The sequence below is a fragment of the Perca flavescens genome, chromosome 15, assembly GCF_004354835.1.
Source record: "Perca flavescens isolate YP-PL-M2 chromosome 15, PFLA_1.0, whole genome shotgun sequence".
Taxonomy (NCBI): domain Eukaryota; kingdom Metazoa; phylum Chordata; class Actinopteri; order Perciformes; family Percidae; genus Perca; species Perca flavescens.
Window position 1 is genome coordinate 5,286,952 of NC_041345.1, and position 17,141 is coordinate 5,304,092.

The 17,141-nt window shown below is 43.2% G+C and overlaps 1 protein-coding gene across 1 annotated transcript in view; it reads right to left on the reverse strand.

Annotated features, from left to right (window-relative positions):
- Nucleotides 1-10,739: 10,739 nt before the first annotated feature.
- Nucleotides 10,740-17,141, reverse strand: part of rnf216 (ring finger protein 216) — a 27,124-nt gene continuing 20,722 nt past the window's right edge. Inside the window, exons 14-17 of the mRNA XM_028599907.1 lie at nucleotides 16,945-17,042; nucleotides 15,240-15,462; nucleotides 12,901-12,970; nucleotides 10,740-11,737 (exon numbers count right to left, since the gene is read on the reverse strand). Coding sequence (XP_028455708.1) covers nucleotides 11,340-11,737; nucleotides 12,901-12,970; nucleotides 15,240-15,462; nucleotides 16,945-17,042 — 789 coding nt within the window. The 3' untranslated portion in view covers nucleotides 10,740-11,339. The remainder of the gene's footprint in view (nucleotides 11,738-12,900; nucleotides 12,971-15,239; nucleotides 15,463-16,944; nucleotides 17,043-17,141) is intronic.

The window sequence follows — 17,141 nt, forward strand, 5'->3', positions numbered from 1 at the left end:
TTTAAAGTGGAAACAGGAGGCCTGAACGAGTTGGCCGACAACGTGATGCCAGGACTCTCAGAGTGACTGCAGGTCTCTCTGGTAAACTTACCGGGTTAAGAGGAGTTCTTTTATGGTGAATGAAAGGCTCGATCCGACCAAGTGGGTCATCGAAGCATTGACGCAATGCTGCGTTTTTCTGAGTGAAAACGTCCTGTGGGAAACTCGGGCTGGATTTTGATACCCGAGTTCCCCAGTTGGTGACGCGTTGTTGACAACTGACGTTTAATGGAGGCGACTTTGGTTCACTGAACATATTTCAATGATAACAAACTGTTTATTGTGGACAAATGCCTCTGCCAAGAAACATGCACAGACATATGTTTCAAATTATTCATAAATAGGCCTATTTATATAAAAAACAACACATCCGTGTCCTTTCCCATTGGTTGTCCTGCAGATAACACAAACACACACCTGGCGATGTGCTGTTTGGATGCTCGCATACGAAAACAGCAGAAAATCTTTTGTTATTGTGGCCTCCATGTTTTCACCACCTGATGCTCTCGGCTACGGCCAACCGTTGGTGGCAGTCATGCAACAAGTTGTTATGCCAAACGCCCAATATAACGGAAGAAGAAGAACACGCATCCGACCATGTGAACGCTACCAGTCGGAAAAACAACCTAACCAGGGGGGCGGGGCCTGTTATTCCGAGGTGGCATGAATGCAGCATAAGTCCCTTGAACCTCTACACATGGGCGCCTGCTCTACCAACTTTTTTCTTTTTAACTATCCAGTTTTATAACGAAAATTCTTTAACAAGGTCTTAATTTTATGTTTGATGGCTACATACATAATATTGCTACATGCAGGCAAATAGTTAGCATCCTCCGATTATCTGAAGACATTAAATTAAAGACAAAGGCATCGTTCATGTATTGCAGTGTAGAGCAGAGGTATCAAACACCGGCTTCTAGTCGGGTGAACCAGGCCGGCCTACAAAAATATGCCGTTCCTCGCACTTTAGATCTTTTTTATTTTTTAGAAAAGGAAAAGACCATTCCAAATCTTCATACAATGCTTCAACGCGGAGAAATGTAAAGCATGATACCTGCCGTGCTTATGGTTGCTAATGCTTAAATGCAAAATCGCTTTTCGGGGAGGCGTTCAGCAAACTCAACTAGAAAATTACAAATATTTTGTCATAATTGTGCAAGTTTTCCTTTAATTTTGACATGACAAGGAGATCACTGAAGTGAGTTTAAGCCGGGCTTGACGCACACTGCTGAGGGTCCGTGAGGCAGAAGAGGTTCAGGATCTTAGGCTAAACTCTGGTTTCTTTTCACATGATGATTTTCTACCTACAAAACAATATGATGGGCATAGATCAACCAGCATAGTTCTGAAAACCACAGCCTCTTCTTGTCCTGCTCGTTGCTCACATAATCACAGTGCTTCACACCTGGCCTCCTGCCAGTTTCTGACCACAGCGGCTCCATGTGCTGTCCCAGTTACACATACACACACACACACACACACACACACATATATGGAAACACAATTTTTTTCCCTTTCTCCTGAATAGAGCCTTTGTCTTGAAACATTTATTCAAGTGCAGAGAAAGGGCAACCGTCTCTAAAGGCACACACACACACACACGCACGAAAACCATTCAGGGTGGTAACGGTAATGTAATGATGGAGCCTCCAGAGCGGGTCTCTAATCCACCCCCCACCAGCCTCGTCAGGCTTGCAGATCCCAGAGGAACACCCAACATGGCAAAACAAACACACACCACCCCTACGCCTAATCTCTGCTTCTGCTGCCTCATGTCCACCTTCCCATCTAATCTTTCTCCCCTTCTCTCGCTCTTTCTCTCTCTCTTTCTCTCTCTCTCTCTCTCTGCCTGCTTTAACCATCCTCCCATCAATCCCTCATACTTTTTTCTTCTTTTTTTTCTTTCCCTCTGATCTCTCCCTTTTTTCCCATTCTCCCTCTTTTGAACAATTTATCCCTGAAAAGATGAGTCACTCACAATGTGACCCAGATCCCAGAAATGGGTGTGCAGTGGTTTGTGGGTAAAGTGTTAGGCTGCAGGCAGAGCTGGCTGGTTGGCCCTCTCTCTCTCTCTCTCTCTCTCTCTCTCTCTCTGAACAAATGAACACAAGAGAGGGAAGGGAAGGGGATGGTTTGAGGGAGGGAGGGAGCAGAGGCTGTGTGCGAAATGGCCGCCGTCTCCACCCACATACGAGTCCTTCTACATCTCAACCGACCGCCTTGTTGCCATGGGAACAGCAGCTGCCCGAAGCTGAGAGGTCTGAATCATAGAGGCGAGTGAGTGTGTGGTGGCGTCGTCAGGGCCAGAAATGTCAAAAACCTTCATTACATCCAAAATGCGGGCTGACTGAGGCCTAGTGAGGCTTGTGTGGTTGGAGTGTGTGTGTGTGTGTGGATGTACAGAGCTTGGGGGGGTTAGGATGAGGAGCAGGAGGAGGAGGAGGAGGGCTGGGGGCGTCTGCCTTTGATCAGAAAAGACCTCATCATTGAGGAAACAGCACAAGGCCAAACTGCTGAACTACTCCCAATCCCTCCTTATATTTTCCTCCCATCTACTCGACTGCAGAGGATGGGTGTGTGTGTGTGTGTGTGTGTGTGTGTGTGTGTGTGTGTGTGTGTGTGTGTGTGTGTGTGTATTTACTGTCTCTTCCACCTTTTATCTACCGGCTCTCCTCGCACTAATCAAATCTACGTCCATCCGTGTTTTCCCATCGCTCACGTGGCCGGGCAGTGAGGCAGTGGGCCACTGGGTCAGTCACTAATCTCTTTAGGGGATGTGAAGGAGCAACATGGGTCTGCGCAGGATGAAAAGCATGGCTGACTCAATATGGCTATGAGATTAGAGTCAGAGAGGGGGCACGTTTGGCATACGTCCACATCTGCTGTATGTTGTGTAGTCATGTCTACACCTTCAGAAATAAGCCACATGTAGCCAATTATTGCAACTCATTCCCCTTGGAAATGCCAGCAGCGCTGTTGGGCTGTATTTAGGGACAGTGGTGCTTTGAGCTGCATGCTAACATAAACCATTAACAAGGCTCACAATGACAATTTGGGAGCCAGATGAGCCTTATTAGGATTTTATTGGTGATCCAGATGTCAGATTATTGCTTTTCAGTCAGAACAGTGAAGCTAAGGATGATAAAGTCTTCATTGTTAAAGGGTTTGAGGGTTCGCAGGGTCAGGAAATCAATTCAACTTAAAGGGATACGCCACCATTTGTTGAAATAGGGCTCATCACGGTCTCCCCTAGCTGTAGATAGGTGGACCAACGCATTTTTTGTGCATGCATCGTTTTAGTCCGGTGCAACACCGGCAGCTAGTTAGCTTAGCGTAGTGAATGGAATCCTATGTTGCTGGTTAGCATGTTGTGAGTAAAAGTGAGCCAACAAAAGACAAAAAAACAAACTAATTACTTGCACTGAGACAAGAAATGTGTTGGCCCACCTATCTACAGCCAGGGTAGACCGTGATAAGAACTATTTCAACAAACGGTGGCGTATTCCTTTAAAAGTGATAAGAATGACGCCTTTATAGCTGCAACAGCAAGCATGAGAATTGTTCAGCGTTTGTTTCGGCTTTTTTGCAGCTCCAGTGAGAGTTAGTTGTGTGGGAGAGTCATGAATTGTGCGAAACACACAAATCCAAAAAAATGACTAACTAGTGTAAGAGTATGACTCATTAGTGTTTATCTACAGTAGTCGGCAAAACATCCTACAAAGACTGTGTGAGAAGCTGTATACTAAGCGGCACAGCTGTAAAAACACACACTCATTAAAAATATACACACTCATTAAAGATACACACAAACAATAACAGACACAAACAGTGCCAGCGGAGGTGGAGCAGCAAAAACCGTCTGGGGAGCAAATGCTGCCAGACACCAGTGGTCCCGGTGGACGAGGCAGCAGGGGGCTTTCAAATGCAAGTCCTGAATGGTTATTGCGTGTGTGTGTGTGTGTGTGTGTGTGTGTGTTTTACAAACAGGGCCTTGGATGGTCTGCGATGAAGCGATGTGTATGCCTTCGAGGTGGACCGCTTACAGCAGCATGACACCGTCTACTGCCCCCAATAGTTTCTCACTTCTCTCACCTTCAACGCCATCCTAGAAATGTGATGAGAGGGTCAAGCAGACGTTACAATGCAAAGATAAAGTGGAGAGAGACAGAAAAAAGACATCCAGACATACTGTGTAGCAGGAGTGACTCAGAGAGCTGCACCAGTGTCGTAAATGCTCTTGACTCCTAATGGATGAGTTGTATGAGTGACCGCGGGGTGAATTTGGACGATCCATTACTCACAAAGTCAGACTGAAGACGTGGGTTGTGTTTGTTTTTTCATACTGGAATTTTAAATACTGAGGAGGAGAGAGCTGAGAGCACAAATGGGGGGGGGGAGGGGGAGTCATTTTGAATTTTCTCAAGATAAGGTCGTCAGCAAAAATCCAAGATTGCAAATAGTGTGTGTGTGTGTGTGTGTGTGTGTTTTGGACTGCTGGTCAAACAAAAACAAGGAATTTGAAGAAGAAGCTTGAGCTCTGGGACATTTCAACTCTTTTCTGACATTTTATAGACCGGCATTTAGATGATGAAAACAAAAAGAAATACCTAACGCAATCAAAACTGAAATGAATCGCTAGAAATGTTAGTTGCAGCTCAAGCTATATAGTCAAAAAGGCTAGCATGCATGTCCTGTGTGTGTGTGTGTGTGTGTGTGTGTGTGTGTGTGTGTGGACACATTGTACTCTTACAGTCCCAGACAGGAAGCTGCAGCAGAGGTGGCGTTTGTCCCTCTCAGGTGTCCCCGGAGATATCCGTGTCATGTCTGGTTCACGTTTTCAGGACTGCAGAGAGAAATGCATCTCGGATCGATCTCATCAAACCTAAAACCCATTCAGAGCATCAGCTCCACACCAGCTATTCAGAAAGGGCAAATTCATTGAATCCAGTGTTTTGAATAGGGAACAGTGTTATTTTACAGATAAGGCACATTTCATACACAATGACACAAAGGTGCTTTACTTCCCGCATGAAAGACATACAATCAAATAACAGAGCTGAAAGGAAAGACCAACAGTAGAAAAACAACATAAGTTGTAACATAACATAAGGTGTGGGCGATATGGATAAAATCCTCTATCATAGTATATTTTATAGTGCAATATATATGTTGTGTTATATAGATAGATAGATTGGTAAGGGCTAGCTTAGCAGTTGAAGTTGTAAAAGAACGAAGGGATATGGACGTTTCAAATGCAGTTTAAATGATAAAAATCTGTTCTTCCACTGTGGAGATATATATTTAAAAAGTCAAAAAAACTGTTTTGCCTGCAAATTTAGGTTTCAAGCAGTATAAGATCAGTAGGCTATACGCTGTAGGTGGATAATTACAACATATTGACGCAGGGAAACACACACTGAACATTTGAGCTACACTGTTATCCTGAATTAGTTGACTTTACTAGACATTTGCGTGGAAACCCGTTGCCTTAAACCGACTTAAGTTTTTACACGAGGTGAAACTGAACAGGTCAAGTTGTATTAACACTGAGCGGTAAGTTGATACAGTAGACAAATCAAATTTACATTAGAAGTCATTACTTAAAAATCAATAGTAAACGTGCAGATAACCGAGTGAAGATAATGACCTCTTCTGAAGAGTCCATCAGGTTTTTTTTAATCCTCCGTGTCCTCCTCATGGATGTATTACAGTTTTTTTTCCAAATGCTATCACAATAAAAAGACATCCATAGCACAGTTATTTAAACTGACACACAGAAAGCACAACCTCTTTTCAAATCTCCAAAAGTCTAAACACATTTTCTGCTTTACACACATTTTACAATTCAAAAAGGCACTTTTTAAATGCACAGAACACAGTTCTCTGCATAAGACACAACAATCTGACATAAAGTCACACATTTGCCATTCAAAATTACACTACATGGGCTAATTGGCCAATATATGAGGCCAAACACCTCAATGGTTCATTGTTACCACTTCAATCAGGAAGTAAGCACTATGAAAAGACCACAGGTGAGCACCTTTTTTTCTATATATTTTTTCTGCAATTTTCTTTTTCAGTTTTTTTTGTGAGCATATTTTTGCTCAGTCCAATGTAAATATATCTGCTGTGCATATGTTGCACTGACTTGTTTGGTGAAAAATAAATGTTTCAACAGCACGTGTATCTGCAAATATTTCTGTGCATGTGAACAATCTGAAGAATTTTCTAAAATTTGAGCTATTTTAGTATTATGGCAAAGGATACTAAAGATCAGAGTGCTTTTCATTATGCCCAACAGTGTGAAGTTGGTTAGACAAAAATCTGGAAATATGAATGAAGTGTGGGCCATTTGGAGCAAAAGTTAGATTTTGATAATGCTATATGTAGTTTTGGTTGCAGTGCTTCATTTTGCAGGATATATATATGAGGTATTTTGCAGTTTGGGTGTGTGGTTTTGAGAATTGTCTGAAGTATTTTGAATAAAACCAGCCTAGTTTGCAAAATTGTGGTTTAATAATTGGAAAAAAAAACTGTAAGAAAGGAGGAGTGGGGATGGTGGGCGATCACGGAAGGCTTGTATCATGTGGATGCGTCAAATCAACGGTGTACCCCCCGCAGACCCCCGCAGACCCCTCTGCGTCTACGCCGGACCCTTCGCCGTAGCCTGACGTGCACCGCTCCAAAAATGTAATGGTGCGTTCTTTTTGTCTTGTAATCGCGACTAGTAGCTCGAGTGTGACGTCACATCCATGTCGGAAAACGAATAACCGCAGGTGTGGTTGCGTTCTTTTTGTCACACAGTACTACGAGTCGGAGAAAAGATGGATTTTTGTAACATTTTTAGTAACATTTAGGATTCTATTCACCCAGTTATTGACATATTACACAAATATATTTCACAGTTTGATACATGAAAATTATTTTTTGATTAACGTTAACGTTAGGCTACTGCTCTGCTTTCTGCTCAAGACTCGGCTTAAAGCCGTTGTTGTCATATAGCAACCGAGCGTCTCTAGCCTGTCAGTCTCAGCTGCACAAGCTCCAAAATAACTAATGAGGCGGTATTTAACTCCTAATAAGACTGTAGAGACATGTCTATAGGTAGCAGTATACAGCACTATGTTTAACTCCTAATAAGACTGTAGAGACATGTCTATAGGTAGCAGTATACAGCACTATGTTTAACTCCTAATAAGACTGTAGAGACATGTCTATAGGTAGCAGTATACAGCACTATGTTTAACTCCTAATAAGACTGTAGAGACATGTCTATAGGTAGCAGTATACAGCACTATGTTTAACTCCTAATAAGACTGTAGAGACATGTCTATAGGTAGCAGTATACAGCGCTATGTTTCACAGGAACAGACCTCAACAACATCCTCTGATTCCGACTCCGTGCCCCCCCAGCCACCAGCCTCACCTGCCCAGCCATTGTCTACCCAACCACCACCTGTGCCTGCTGTGTGTAGGTCCCCAGCTTCAATGCTACCCGAGTCACCTGTGTCCCGAGTGGGGTCCAAACGGAAGAGGAACCTGGAGGACTGGCTGCTAAAGCAGATGGCGCGGCTAGACGAACGCCGGATGGACCTCCAAGAGAAGCTGATGCAGGACACCGGCGACGAGTGCAGCAGATTTTGGCATTTGACAGTGGCTGATCTGCTACGGAGGGTGCCAGAGGGCCGGAGGTCTGATGTCATGTTTAATGTGCACACGATGCTGTATGAGAGCAGACAGCAGCAAGACTGAACATTTGCACCCTTGTACTGATTCAGTGCACTTTTGTAAATATTTAACATTTTCTTAGATCATGTTGTATTGTATTACAATAAAATTGTTTTTTTCTTGTACTTATTACTATTTTTTGTACTTATTACACACACACACACACACACACATGCCAGCTTGACACACACACCAGCGCACAAGTATAAACATCAGGCCACTTACGTAGGCTACGGCGAAAGCTCTGCGTGGAGCCTCCGCATGACCATAAATCAAGAATTTGTCATGGGGAGACAGAAATTACACACTATAGCTTTAAACATGCAAAGAAACAGAAAAATATAAAACATTAGGGTAGTTATCACTACTGAAGAAATAATTCAATTATATAAACATTGTTTTTCCTTTATGACAATCTAGCTTTGAGAACAATATATTCCATACATTAGTTCCACATAACTGATATATAGCAACATAGATTAAACATCGACTTTCTTCAATGTATTGTTCTGCAAGAAAAGCTTCACTCAGGAGGCAGAGTTAATGATTACTGAGAGGGGGGGTGTCTAACTGCTGTCAATCACTTCTCAGGCACACTCATTCACTCTTCCATGTGGTGGGAGGGGCTTAGGAGACCATTTTGGGCTTTAGCAGAAAGTGGGGGAGGGACCGAGAAGTCGATGTTCAAATGTTTTGGCTAAGTCCTAGATCTTCACAATCCTACCTACAGCACCTTTAACATCCTTAGTTAATATGTGTGCACTGCATACTTAAGCTGATTATTACAAGCAACTAATGTGGTTTAGTAATGAATATGTTTTTGTTTTTTTAACAAAACATGAAAGAATAAGTAGTGACCACTAAAAAGATTAATTACAACTAGATCTGGGTTTACAGAGTAGGGGAAAAACATAAAACCTCTGAAATGTCTTCTTAATCTTGTCTTCTCAGTCATATTGAGAGGATAGCTGGGGAACATAGGACCCTGGGGACATAGAAACACTCCCCTACTAAACACTAAGTACAGCTGAAGCTGTCATTCATTTTGCAGGTATTTACTCATAAACCGTAGAATATATATATAAGAAGATGAATATTTTTTTCTCTCCAGTCATTAGGAATCATCCTCTGTGTGCCATAAATACCCGTAGCAATGCAACAGCAGACATGCAGCCTCCTCATAGTCAGATAGGAGGATTTAAGATTGTAAAATGCAATGGAAAAAGTTTGAACTAGTTTTCAGTCCTTACAGTCTGCATTTACACCTTCCTCTAGTGAGCTTGTAACTTCCCATCTAGCTGCATATTCATTTTCATTTCAGACTTCAACTGTTCATGAGTGACAGCGCAGCATCGCCAGAAGTCTCTTATGTTGAGCCTTTTCACGTCACGCCAGTCCTTTGTTCTTGGAATTAAATGAGTCATTAGCAGATTAATACTCTGTAATGCTATCCAACTGTAATCCGTGACCCACACGCTCGTCTGGAGGGCCCTGGGGTGTGTTCAAGGACTAGAAAAGAATAAAACACGTATACTATGGTTTGATGAGAAAGAAAGGTTGTTTTCATGGATCCAGGCTGAAGAGTGGCAGCCAGTGACATTCGGGGTGAAGGGTCACAGCTGAGTCATGGGAGTCTCACACACACACACACACACACACACACACACACACACACACACACACACACACACACCATGCCAGCCTGTAAAAACAAACAGCTGACACTAATGTCAACAGAGCTCTGTCAAGTCCATAGACTGTATGGTCAAGTCTGATGTCATAGTGATGTCATAAAAAAGTGTAAGTTATCTCTGCTTGGGTTTACATGGAAACTTGAATTTTTCAACAGAAAGCTTGTGTTAAATGCAGACATAGAGCTTGACAAACATTGGTGATTAACAGGCAGGGAGGGTCTAATGAAAGACAAAATTGTATTGAATTATGGGAAGTGTAGGAGCCAGTGTTCTTAGAGGACTAAAAGTCAGGATAGCTATATTCTCTTCTTTGAGCCATGCTAGCAGTGTGGCTCAAATGATGTCTGTCCATCTGTTGGTACACCTCTTTGATCCAGGCTGAAATATCAACCAATAACAACTACCACTATGATGTCTCCCACAGAAAAAATTCTAATGCATTTGGTGAGCCTCTGACCATCACGTAATTCAAGCCATTGCCAAATGAGATGATACAAATCTAACTAACGCTATCAGCTCCACACTACTCTCTCTGTATCTAAGATGGCCAAAAAAATAATCTTAAAAAAATAAATATATATATATATATATATATATAACAACTTAATTTAATTTGAGTCTATATTTTCTGCTATCTCAAAACACTATAGACATAGACAGTAATAAACCACTGCAACTCTACCATTCATATTCTAATGGACTATGAAGGCCCCTACATGTCCTTGTGTGTCTTTGTTAAATATAACCCACATCATTTCATTCATGACGGCTTGGCTGGTGTCAGAAGATGCTGAATCTGATTAAAGTCTACTTCTGGCTCATAGAAAACACAGTCTGTCTTATACCACCCATGACTAAAACCATTAGGACCCCAGGGCTATAACGGGGGTTTGCTGTGCTACTTTTATAGTCTGCATGCAGAAACAGGAGTCTGTAAGTGTGTGTGTGTGTGTGTGTATAGCAGCAAAGTGATTTGTCACACTCGCAGCACACTTGGCTGAACAAAGAAGTCCCCTCTCGGCAACATCACAAAGCCCGGCTGTCACTATGCCATGATTGGCTGAAAGCAGCTGCTCTGTCATGTGATTGGTGCACAGCCTGAGGGCTCAGTTTTAATGAGTCAGCCCCTTTTTTCTGCAGGAGACGAGGGAGGAGGGGGAGAGACAGACTAAACGGTATGACTGAGAGAGAGACAGGCAGAAAGGTGGTAAGAAGAGAAAAATCACTGTATCTTGCTTTTTATAAAAAAAACTGAAACTTTTATGAACCAGAAACTCAAGACAATGCGAACATACAACTTTATTAGAAAACTGTGTGGTCTCACACCTGTTGCACAAAAGTTACAGAAGGGAATGCTAACTGGTTTTATTTTCAATTATGTACTCAAAAATATATGTATAAACTGGAAATAAATTGTCTCAAGATTCTAAACCGTTCATCAGTTCAACCCCCAAACAGAAAAAAAGATGAATAAAAGGAACATGTAACGTAGCGTTTTGCTTCATTATTGAAGTCCCAAGTTCAGCGGGAGAAGGCAAAGTGTCTAAATGTGTGGCTCTCGTTCCACAGATGCACTTTTCATTTCGGCGCGTTTCATCAGATCAACTCAGAAGAATGTCCGAAATCTGCATGAGCACGCAAACTAGGAAAAAGGATAGAGAGGAGTAGAAAACAGTGATGCACACTGAAAGATACAAAATAACATCTCAAAAAACAGCACAGAAATGAAAAGTAGAACTGTTGAGAGCGAGCGAGCGTGTGTGTGTGTGTGTGTGTGTGTGTGTGTGTGTGTGTGTGTGTGTGTGTGTGTGTGTGTGTGTGTCTGAGGATGAGCTGATCGCACCGCGGTTAACACAACTCGTCACAGAGCGTACGTTAAAAGCGTCTGTAGTAGCGGTGCGGGGGTCCGTAGTGCATGGGCATGTCCATCATGTCCATATTTTGGTGATGAGGGTTAATTGGAGGAGGAGGAGGGTGGTGGTTGTGGTTGTTGTTGTTGTTGTTATTGTTCAGGGGGGGCAGGTGCTGTAGGGGGGGCACATAGAGGGCCGGGGGCATCTGGGGAAGGACATACATCCTGCCCTGAGGCGGAGCCGGAGGGTAGCGGGGGCCGCGTGGAGGCACGAACAGGGGAGCCTGTACCGCCTGCGGGTGAGGAGGGGCCGCCGGGTTCGGGTTCGGGTTCTGCGGGTTTTCGGGGGGCGGACCCACACACGGCCGCTTGGCGTCGATAATGGGCTCCGGGGGAGGGCCGACCCTCTTTCCTGAATTATCTGAGAGAAGAAATAAAATAAAATAAAGGGAAGTTATGGATGAACCAGATCTTTCTGTCCGGTTTTACAGCAAGTTTAAAGGTCCCATGACATGGTGCTCTTTGGATGCTTTTATATAGACCTTAGTGGTCCCCTAATACTGTATCTGAAGTCTCTTTTATATAGGCCTTAGTGGCCCCCTTAGTGGCCCTCTTTTATATAGGCCTTAGTGGCCCCCTAATACTGTATCTGAAGTCTCTTTTATATAGGCCTTAGTGGTCCCCTAATACTGTATCTGAAGTCTCTTTTATATAGACCTTAGTGGTCCCCTAATACTGTATTTAAAGTCTCTTTTATATAGACCTTAGTGGTCCCCTAATACTGTATCTGAAGTCTCTTTCCCATAATTACAGCCACTAAAGCCAGTCCCACAATGAGCTTTCCTTAGGATGTGCCATTTCTGTGTCTGTAGCTATTGAGGAGGAGAGGGGGGGGGCAAGGTGGAGGGTGGGGTGTGGCCTTGACCAACTGCCACTTTGCTCATTTGAAAGCCATGATGTCTCTCTCTCTCTCATGGGTGGACCAAATTCTCTGGGCGGGCAAAGCAGAGAAAGGGGAGGTAACCTTGCTCCTCATAAGGAGAAGATTCCAGATCGGCTCATCTGAGCTTTCATTTTCTCAAAGGCAGAGCAGGATACCCAGGGCTCGGTTTACACCTATCACCATTTCTAGCCACTGGGGGACCATAGGCAGGCTGGGGGAACTCATATTAATGTTAAAAAGTGAAATTTTCATGCCATGGGACCTTTAAATGTTGTCAGACTTCCTGGAGGTTTGAATTGAACCCCTCGCCTGTCCCGCATACTTTACACAAACACATTCAGACCGACCAAAACACAGGAAACACTCCTGCAACCGCTGCCGGTTTATGGTGTAAACAGCAGCCAACTTAATAACTTAATAACTGAATAAATAAATGTTTAGACAGACAAAGGGGAAGCAGCAGAGTGGAAGAATCATGTTGCTGCAGTGCTACATTTCTCTGCCGGGAAACAGAATTCGTCACATTTCCACATCGGTCTGAAGAAAGGAACAGTTTACGAAATGTCACCGGGGGTTGAATCACTGAGCAATAATAAATAGTTGCAACAGCTCCGACGGAATAAGTGACTGTCAGTACTGACCTGCACTCTTCTTATTCAGCTCTTCCTCTCCTTTCTTCTGGATCTCCTGAATGATTCGCTCATCATCTTGCTGCAGAAACAAACACACAGAAGTTGTTGGTATTCGCAATGGGACAACTCAAAAGACATGTTGTGATCTTCATACAGTAGCCACGACTTAACCTTGTAATGCACAAGTATAAACACAAGCTTAAGCCACCGACATAGCACTTGTTTAGCAGCAGGCTTGGGTTTTATAAAGTATAAAATACAGAATTGAACTGCACAAACAGCTGCTAGCATCGACAGTGAGGTCGGCAATGCCTGTAAGTCGCTATCCATGTTAAAATAACCACTGGTAGTCAGTGGCTTGTTTTTTTTCCGGGAAAGGGTCATGTGATAGGGGCGTGACGAATCAGGGAAGGACGCGTAATGACTGATGAGACCCAATCACGAGGCAAACGCTGGCGTCAGCGCCGTCCTTTCCAAAGGGGCTCCATTTATGCCCGTCCACACTAGGATGCGACCGCGGCAATTTAAAACCAAAAAGGGGTCAGCGGCGTTTCAAAAACGTCTTTGTTTACGGGGCTCGGAAACGCCGGAGTAGTGTGGACGCGAGGCGTAAACGTAGTAGTGTGGAGGGGGGGGAGGGAGCTCAGAGCTACGGTGGAGGGTGGGACTGCAGTTTGTCATTAGATAAACCAGCGGGATATAAAAATGCAGCTAGCATGAGCTCCAGGAAGGAGACGGAACCACTCCGTTAAAACAAGCAATGCTCGATTTTCCGTTTCAGCAACATCTTTGACGTTAAAGATGTTAACGTAATAGCATTATAGAACATAAAAAATAACGTCAGTTACTTTGCTGAGTAACTAATTACTTGTACAATGTGGTAACTGAGTTACTAACTCAATTACTTTTTGGGAGAAGTAATTTGTAACTAATTACTTTTTTAAAGTAAGATGACCAACACCGGTTGTACTAGTTTGTGCCTCGCCTTTTCTCTCGCCTGTAAATTAAACCTTTGGGTGAAGTGAAAATAAAGCCGGTGAACGGTGTGTATTCGTTTAGTCAGAACTTCCTTCACTTTCATTCTTGACGAGGAAAAACCTTTAAATAATAAGAAGGCAGCCGGCCCCCTTTCACCAGCCCTCCACCAGCCCTCAGGTTACCAGTATTTATACATTTCTTGGCAATGCACTTGGAGAGCAGCTCTTGGCCAGCTCTGGTGCCTCTCTAGAGCTGCTGGAGCGGCTCCAGCTCATTAACTGCTCGGGGACTAATCGTTGCTCCTGTTCGCCAGGGATGCTGCGGCCAGGTCACCGTGGGATACCACCGAGTCAGATGGTCAGGGTTGAAGCGAAGGGGAGTTAATGAACACGTTTGTGAGGGCTAAAAGAAATATGAATGAATAATGAGCTGAATGTGTCCCGGCTAAAGTTAGTGGCCAAATGACAGAATGAACAGACACTTAAGTAAGGAAGTAAATCCGAAGACGCCCAACTTAGGGAGAAACGCAACGAATCAGAATAGCAAAACAAAAGTTGTGTCCTGTTGTCTTTATTTATTTATATATTTTATACTGTCCAACCAGTACAACATGTCCTGTTGTCTTTATTTATTTATATATTTTATACTGTCCAACCAGTAAACGTGTCCTGTTCTGTAGACATGGTCCTTATTGATTTATTCATGTTGGACCAGTTCAATATGACCGTCAGTTGGAATAAACCTTGGGTTGTAAGAAAACTTGTTTAATTTGTTATGAATCTACTTTGATGCGTTTTCCCGTAACTTTTGTAATTTTACATATGTTTAAAAACATCAAAATGAATATGTATATTGCAGTATTCCTAATCGACATCGCAATATCACATTTTGTCAATATCGTGCAACCCTTCGCTGTGGGGCCTAATCATGTAACCGTGGATCAGGCTTGTCGCTGTTTCTCGAGTCCTGTACAGTAAATGGGAAACATCGCTGCCTCTGTCGCTGCACATTCTCTCAATACATCCACGTCGCTGCCTCAACAAATGTTTTTAACAGCCAAAACTTTCCTGCAACAACAAATCACAGTCGATGTGTCTCGCTAGTCTCTTTTCTCTTTGTCCGTGAAATCAAGCTGCCTTCAAGTGCAGTCGGAAACATCGAGATCTATAAACGATCTGACAGAAACAGTCATTTTGAAACATCAAATCTATTTGTACTACATTGGGGGGAATTAGCTTTACAGAAAGAAAACCAAAGAGCTGGTGTCACATAAGTGCTTCCTGCTACAATTTTGACAAAACCAGGCCAGACGAAAGAAACAGTTCTCTTTAAAACAAAAGCTCAGGCGAAGGCCCTGTCTGAGAAACTACCGTGGGGTCGGTCCAGAGGGAGCACTTGCGGCAGTGTCGGCAGGGAGCGCCAGGAGAGCGGGCGTGCTGGCAGAAGTGGTTGTAGCCGGTGATGGGCTCTCTGCAGAGGTAGCACATGAAGCTGCCGCAGCGGCACGACATCCGGTTGCAGCCCTCCGACTTGACCAGGCCCGTCCCGCACTTGACGCACTTCCTCACCCGAGCTGCCGTCATGCGCTCCTCGCTGCAGCACGTGGACAGAGAGTGAGACAAAGTGATGAACAGGGGAGTAAGAGAAATTAGTAAGACTTCACTTGAAGGTATCTACATGAGAGTGACATGACACTATGTCATAAACGTTAATAACTTGTTTATAATGTTTATGACACGGTCATGACAGTGTCATGTCACTCTTATGTACAGTCATGTGAAAAAATTAGGACACCCATGCTAAAGTTGACTATAAAGAGGAATAAAAAAAATCATATCATTTGCAAATTGATCTTAATGCCTTAATTAAAAAAAATGAGGAAAAATCCAACCTTTAAGGACACCAATTTTCTTTGTGAATGAATAATGTATCGTAAATAAATAAATGTTCTTCCTTAAAATACAGGGGGCATAAGTAAGTCCACCCCTATGTTAAATTCCCATAGAGCCAGGCAGATGTTTATTTTTATTTCATGGATCCAGATACTATGCATCCTGATAAAGTTCCCTTGGCCTTTGGAATTAAAATAGAAGTCTTTTGCTGTGTGCGATTTTATCATTACCTCTTATGCAGCTTAAAATGGCGCTTTTAGTATATATATCTATATCTATATCTATATATATTTTTTTTTTAATAGATTTGATGTTTGATTGTTTCTGTACTCTCTTCTGAGGCCTCTCCCAGTTCTTGGTCTTGGTCTGAAGTTGCCGTTGTGATTTTTAGACACTTTTAGTTACGTCCTGTTAAAACCATCGGGTCAGTGGTGCTGCTCAGAGCTGCTCCACTGATCCTTCTACCAGGCCACTTCCTGTCTCTTTCAGCACCAGGAAGTGAGAAGATCTGTGTACGGATGCAAAACAGGAAGCACTGCTTGCGGGCCTTCTGGGCCACAGGAAACAGCCGGCCACTCCGCTTCCCCCGACTGTTGTCCGGGAAACTGAGCTGTTTACCCAGCATCCTCTCTGACTGAGGAGTACAGGGGACAGCGAGAAAATAAAAACGGGGCCTGAGACAAAAAATGGGTTCATGGATAGAAAACGCTGTGGATAATTAGGAGCCCGGTTGTTTATGATTTACTATGATTAAATGTATTCTTTGTCATGTCAAATGTACCCTGATGGTGATTTCTGGGAGCCTGAGCATGGAACTGGTTCTAATATGTTTTTGATGAGATAAATTGAATAAATGAAAAAGAGATGGACTGAATGGGAACAAAGACAACCTGGTGGGAGTTTCAAAAGGCTGTGAAATAAGCGTGGGCTGCTTGGTCTTAACAGGACAAATTAAATTTGTACTTTTTTAATATTCAGCACGTGTGCAATGTTTTAGAGTTTAAGATTCCCGGAGCTAAAATAATGACCACAAAGCTTCTCGTAATCCCATCAAAGGAAGTAGAAATCTGTGTATGAGAGACTCATATGTCCTCTGCAGATCATTAGCATAGCCGGGCTAAATGGTGGTGTGTTGATAAAGGAGTCTGGTGGAGTCTCAGTTTGTTTCTGCAGGACCACTTACAAGAGCACCCTCATGCGGATCTCGTCCCTCTCCAGGACCTGCTCGCACGTCTTCCCCACGTGCTGCTTCCACTGGACATGGCACTTTCTACAGCTCTCCTGCAGGAAAAAAAGACAAGAAAGGAATTCACCAAATGTCAAGAGCAGGGATTAGGTAGGACAAATAGAAAGAGAAGGCGAAAAGAGTGAATCGTTTTC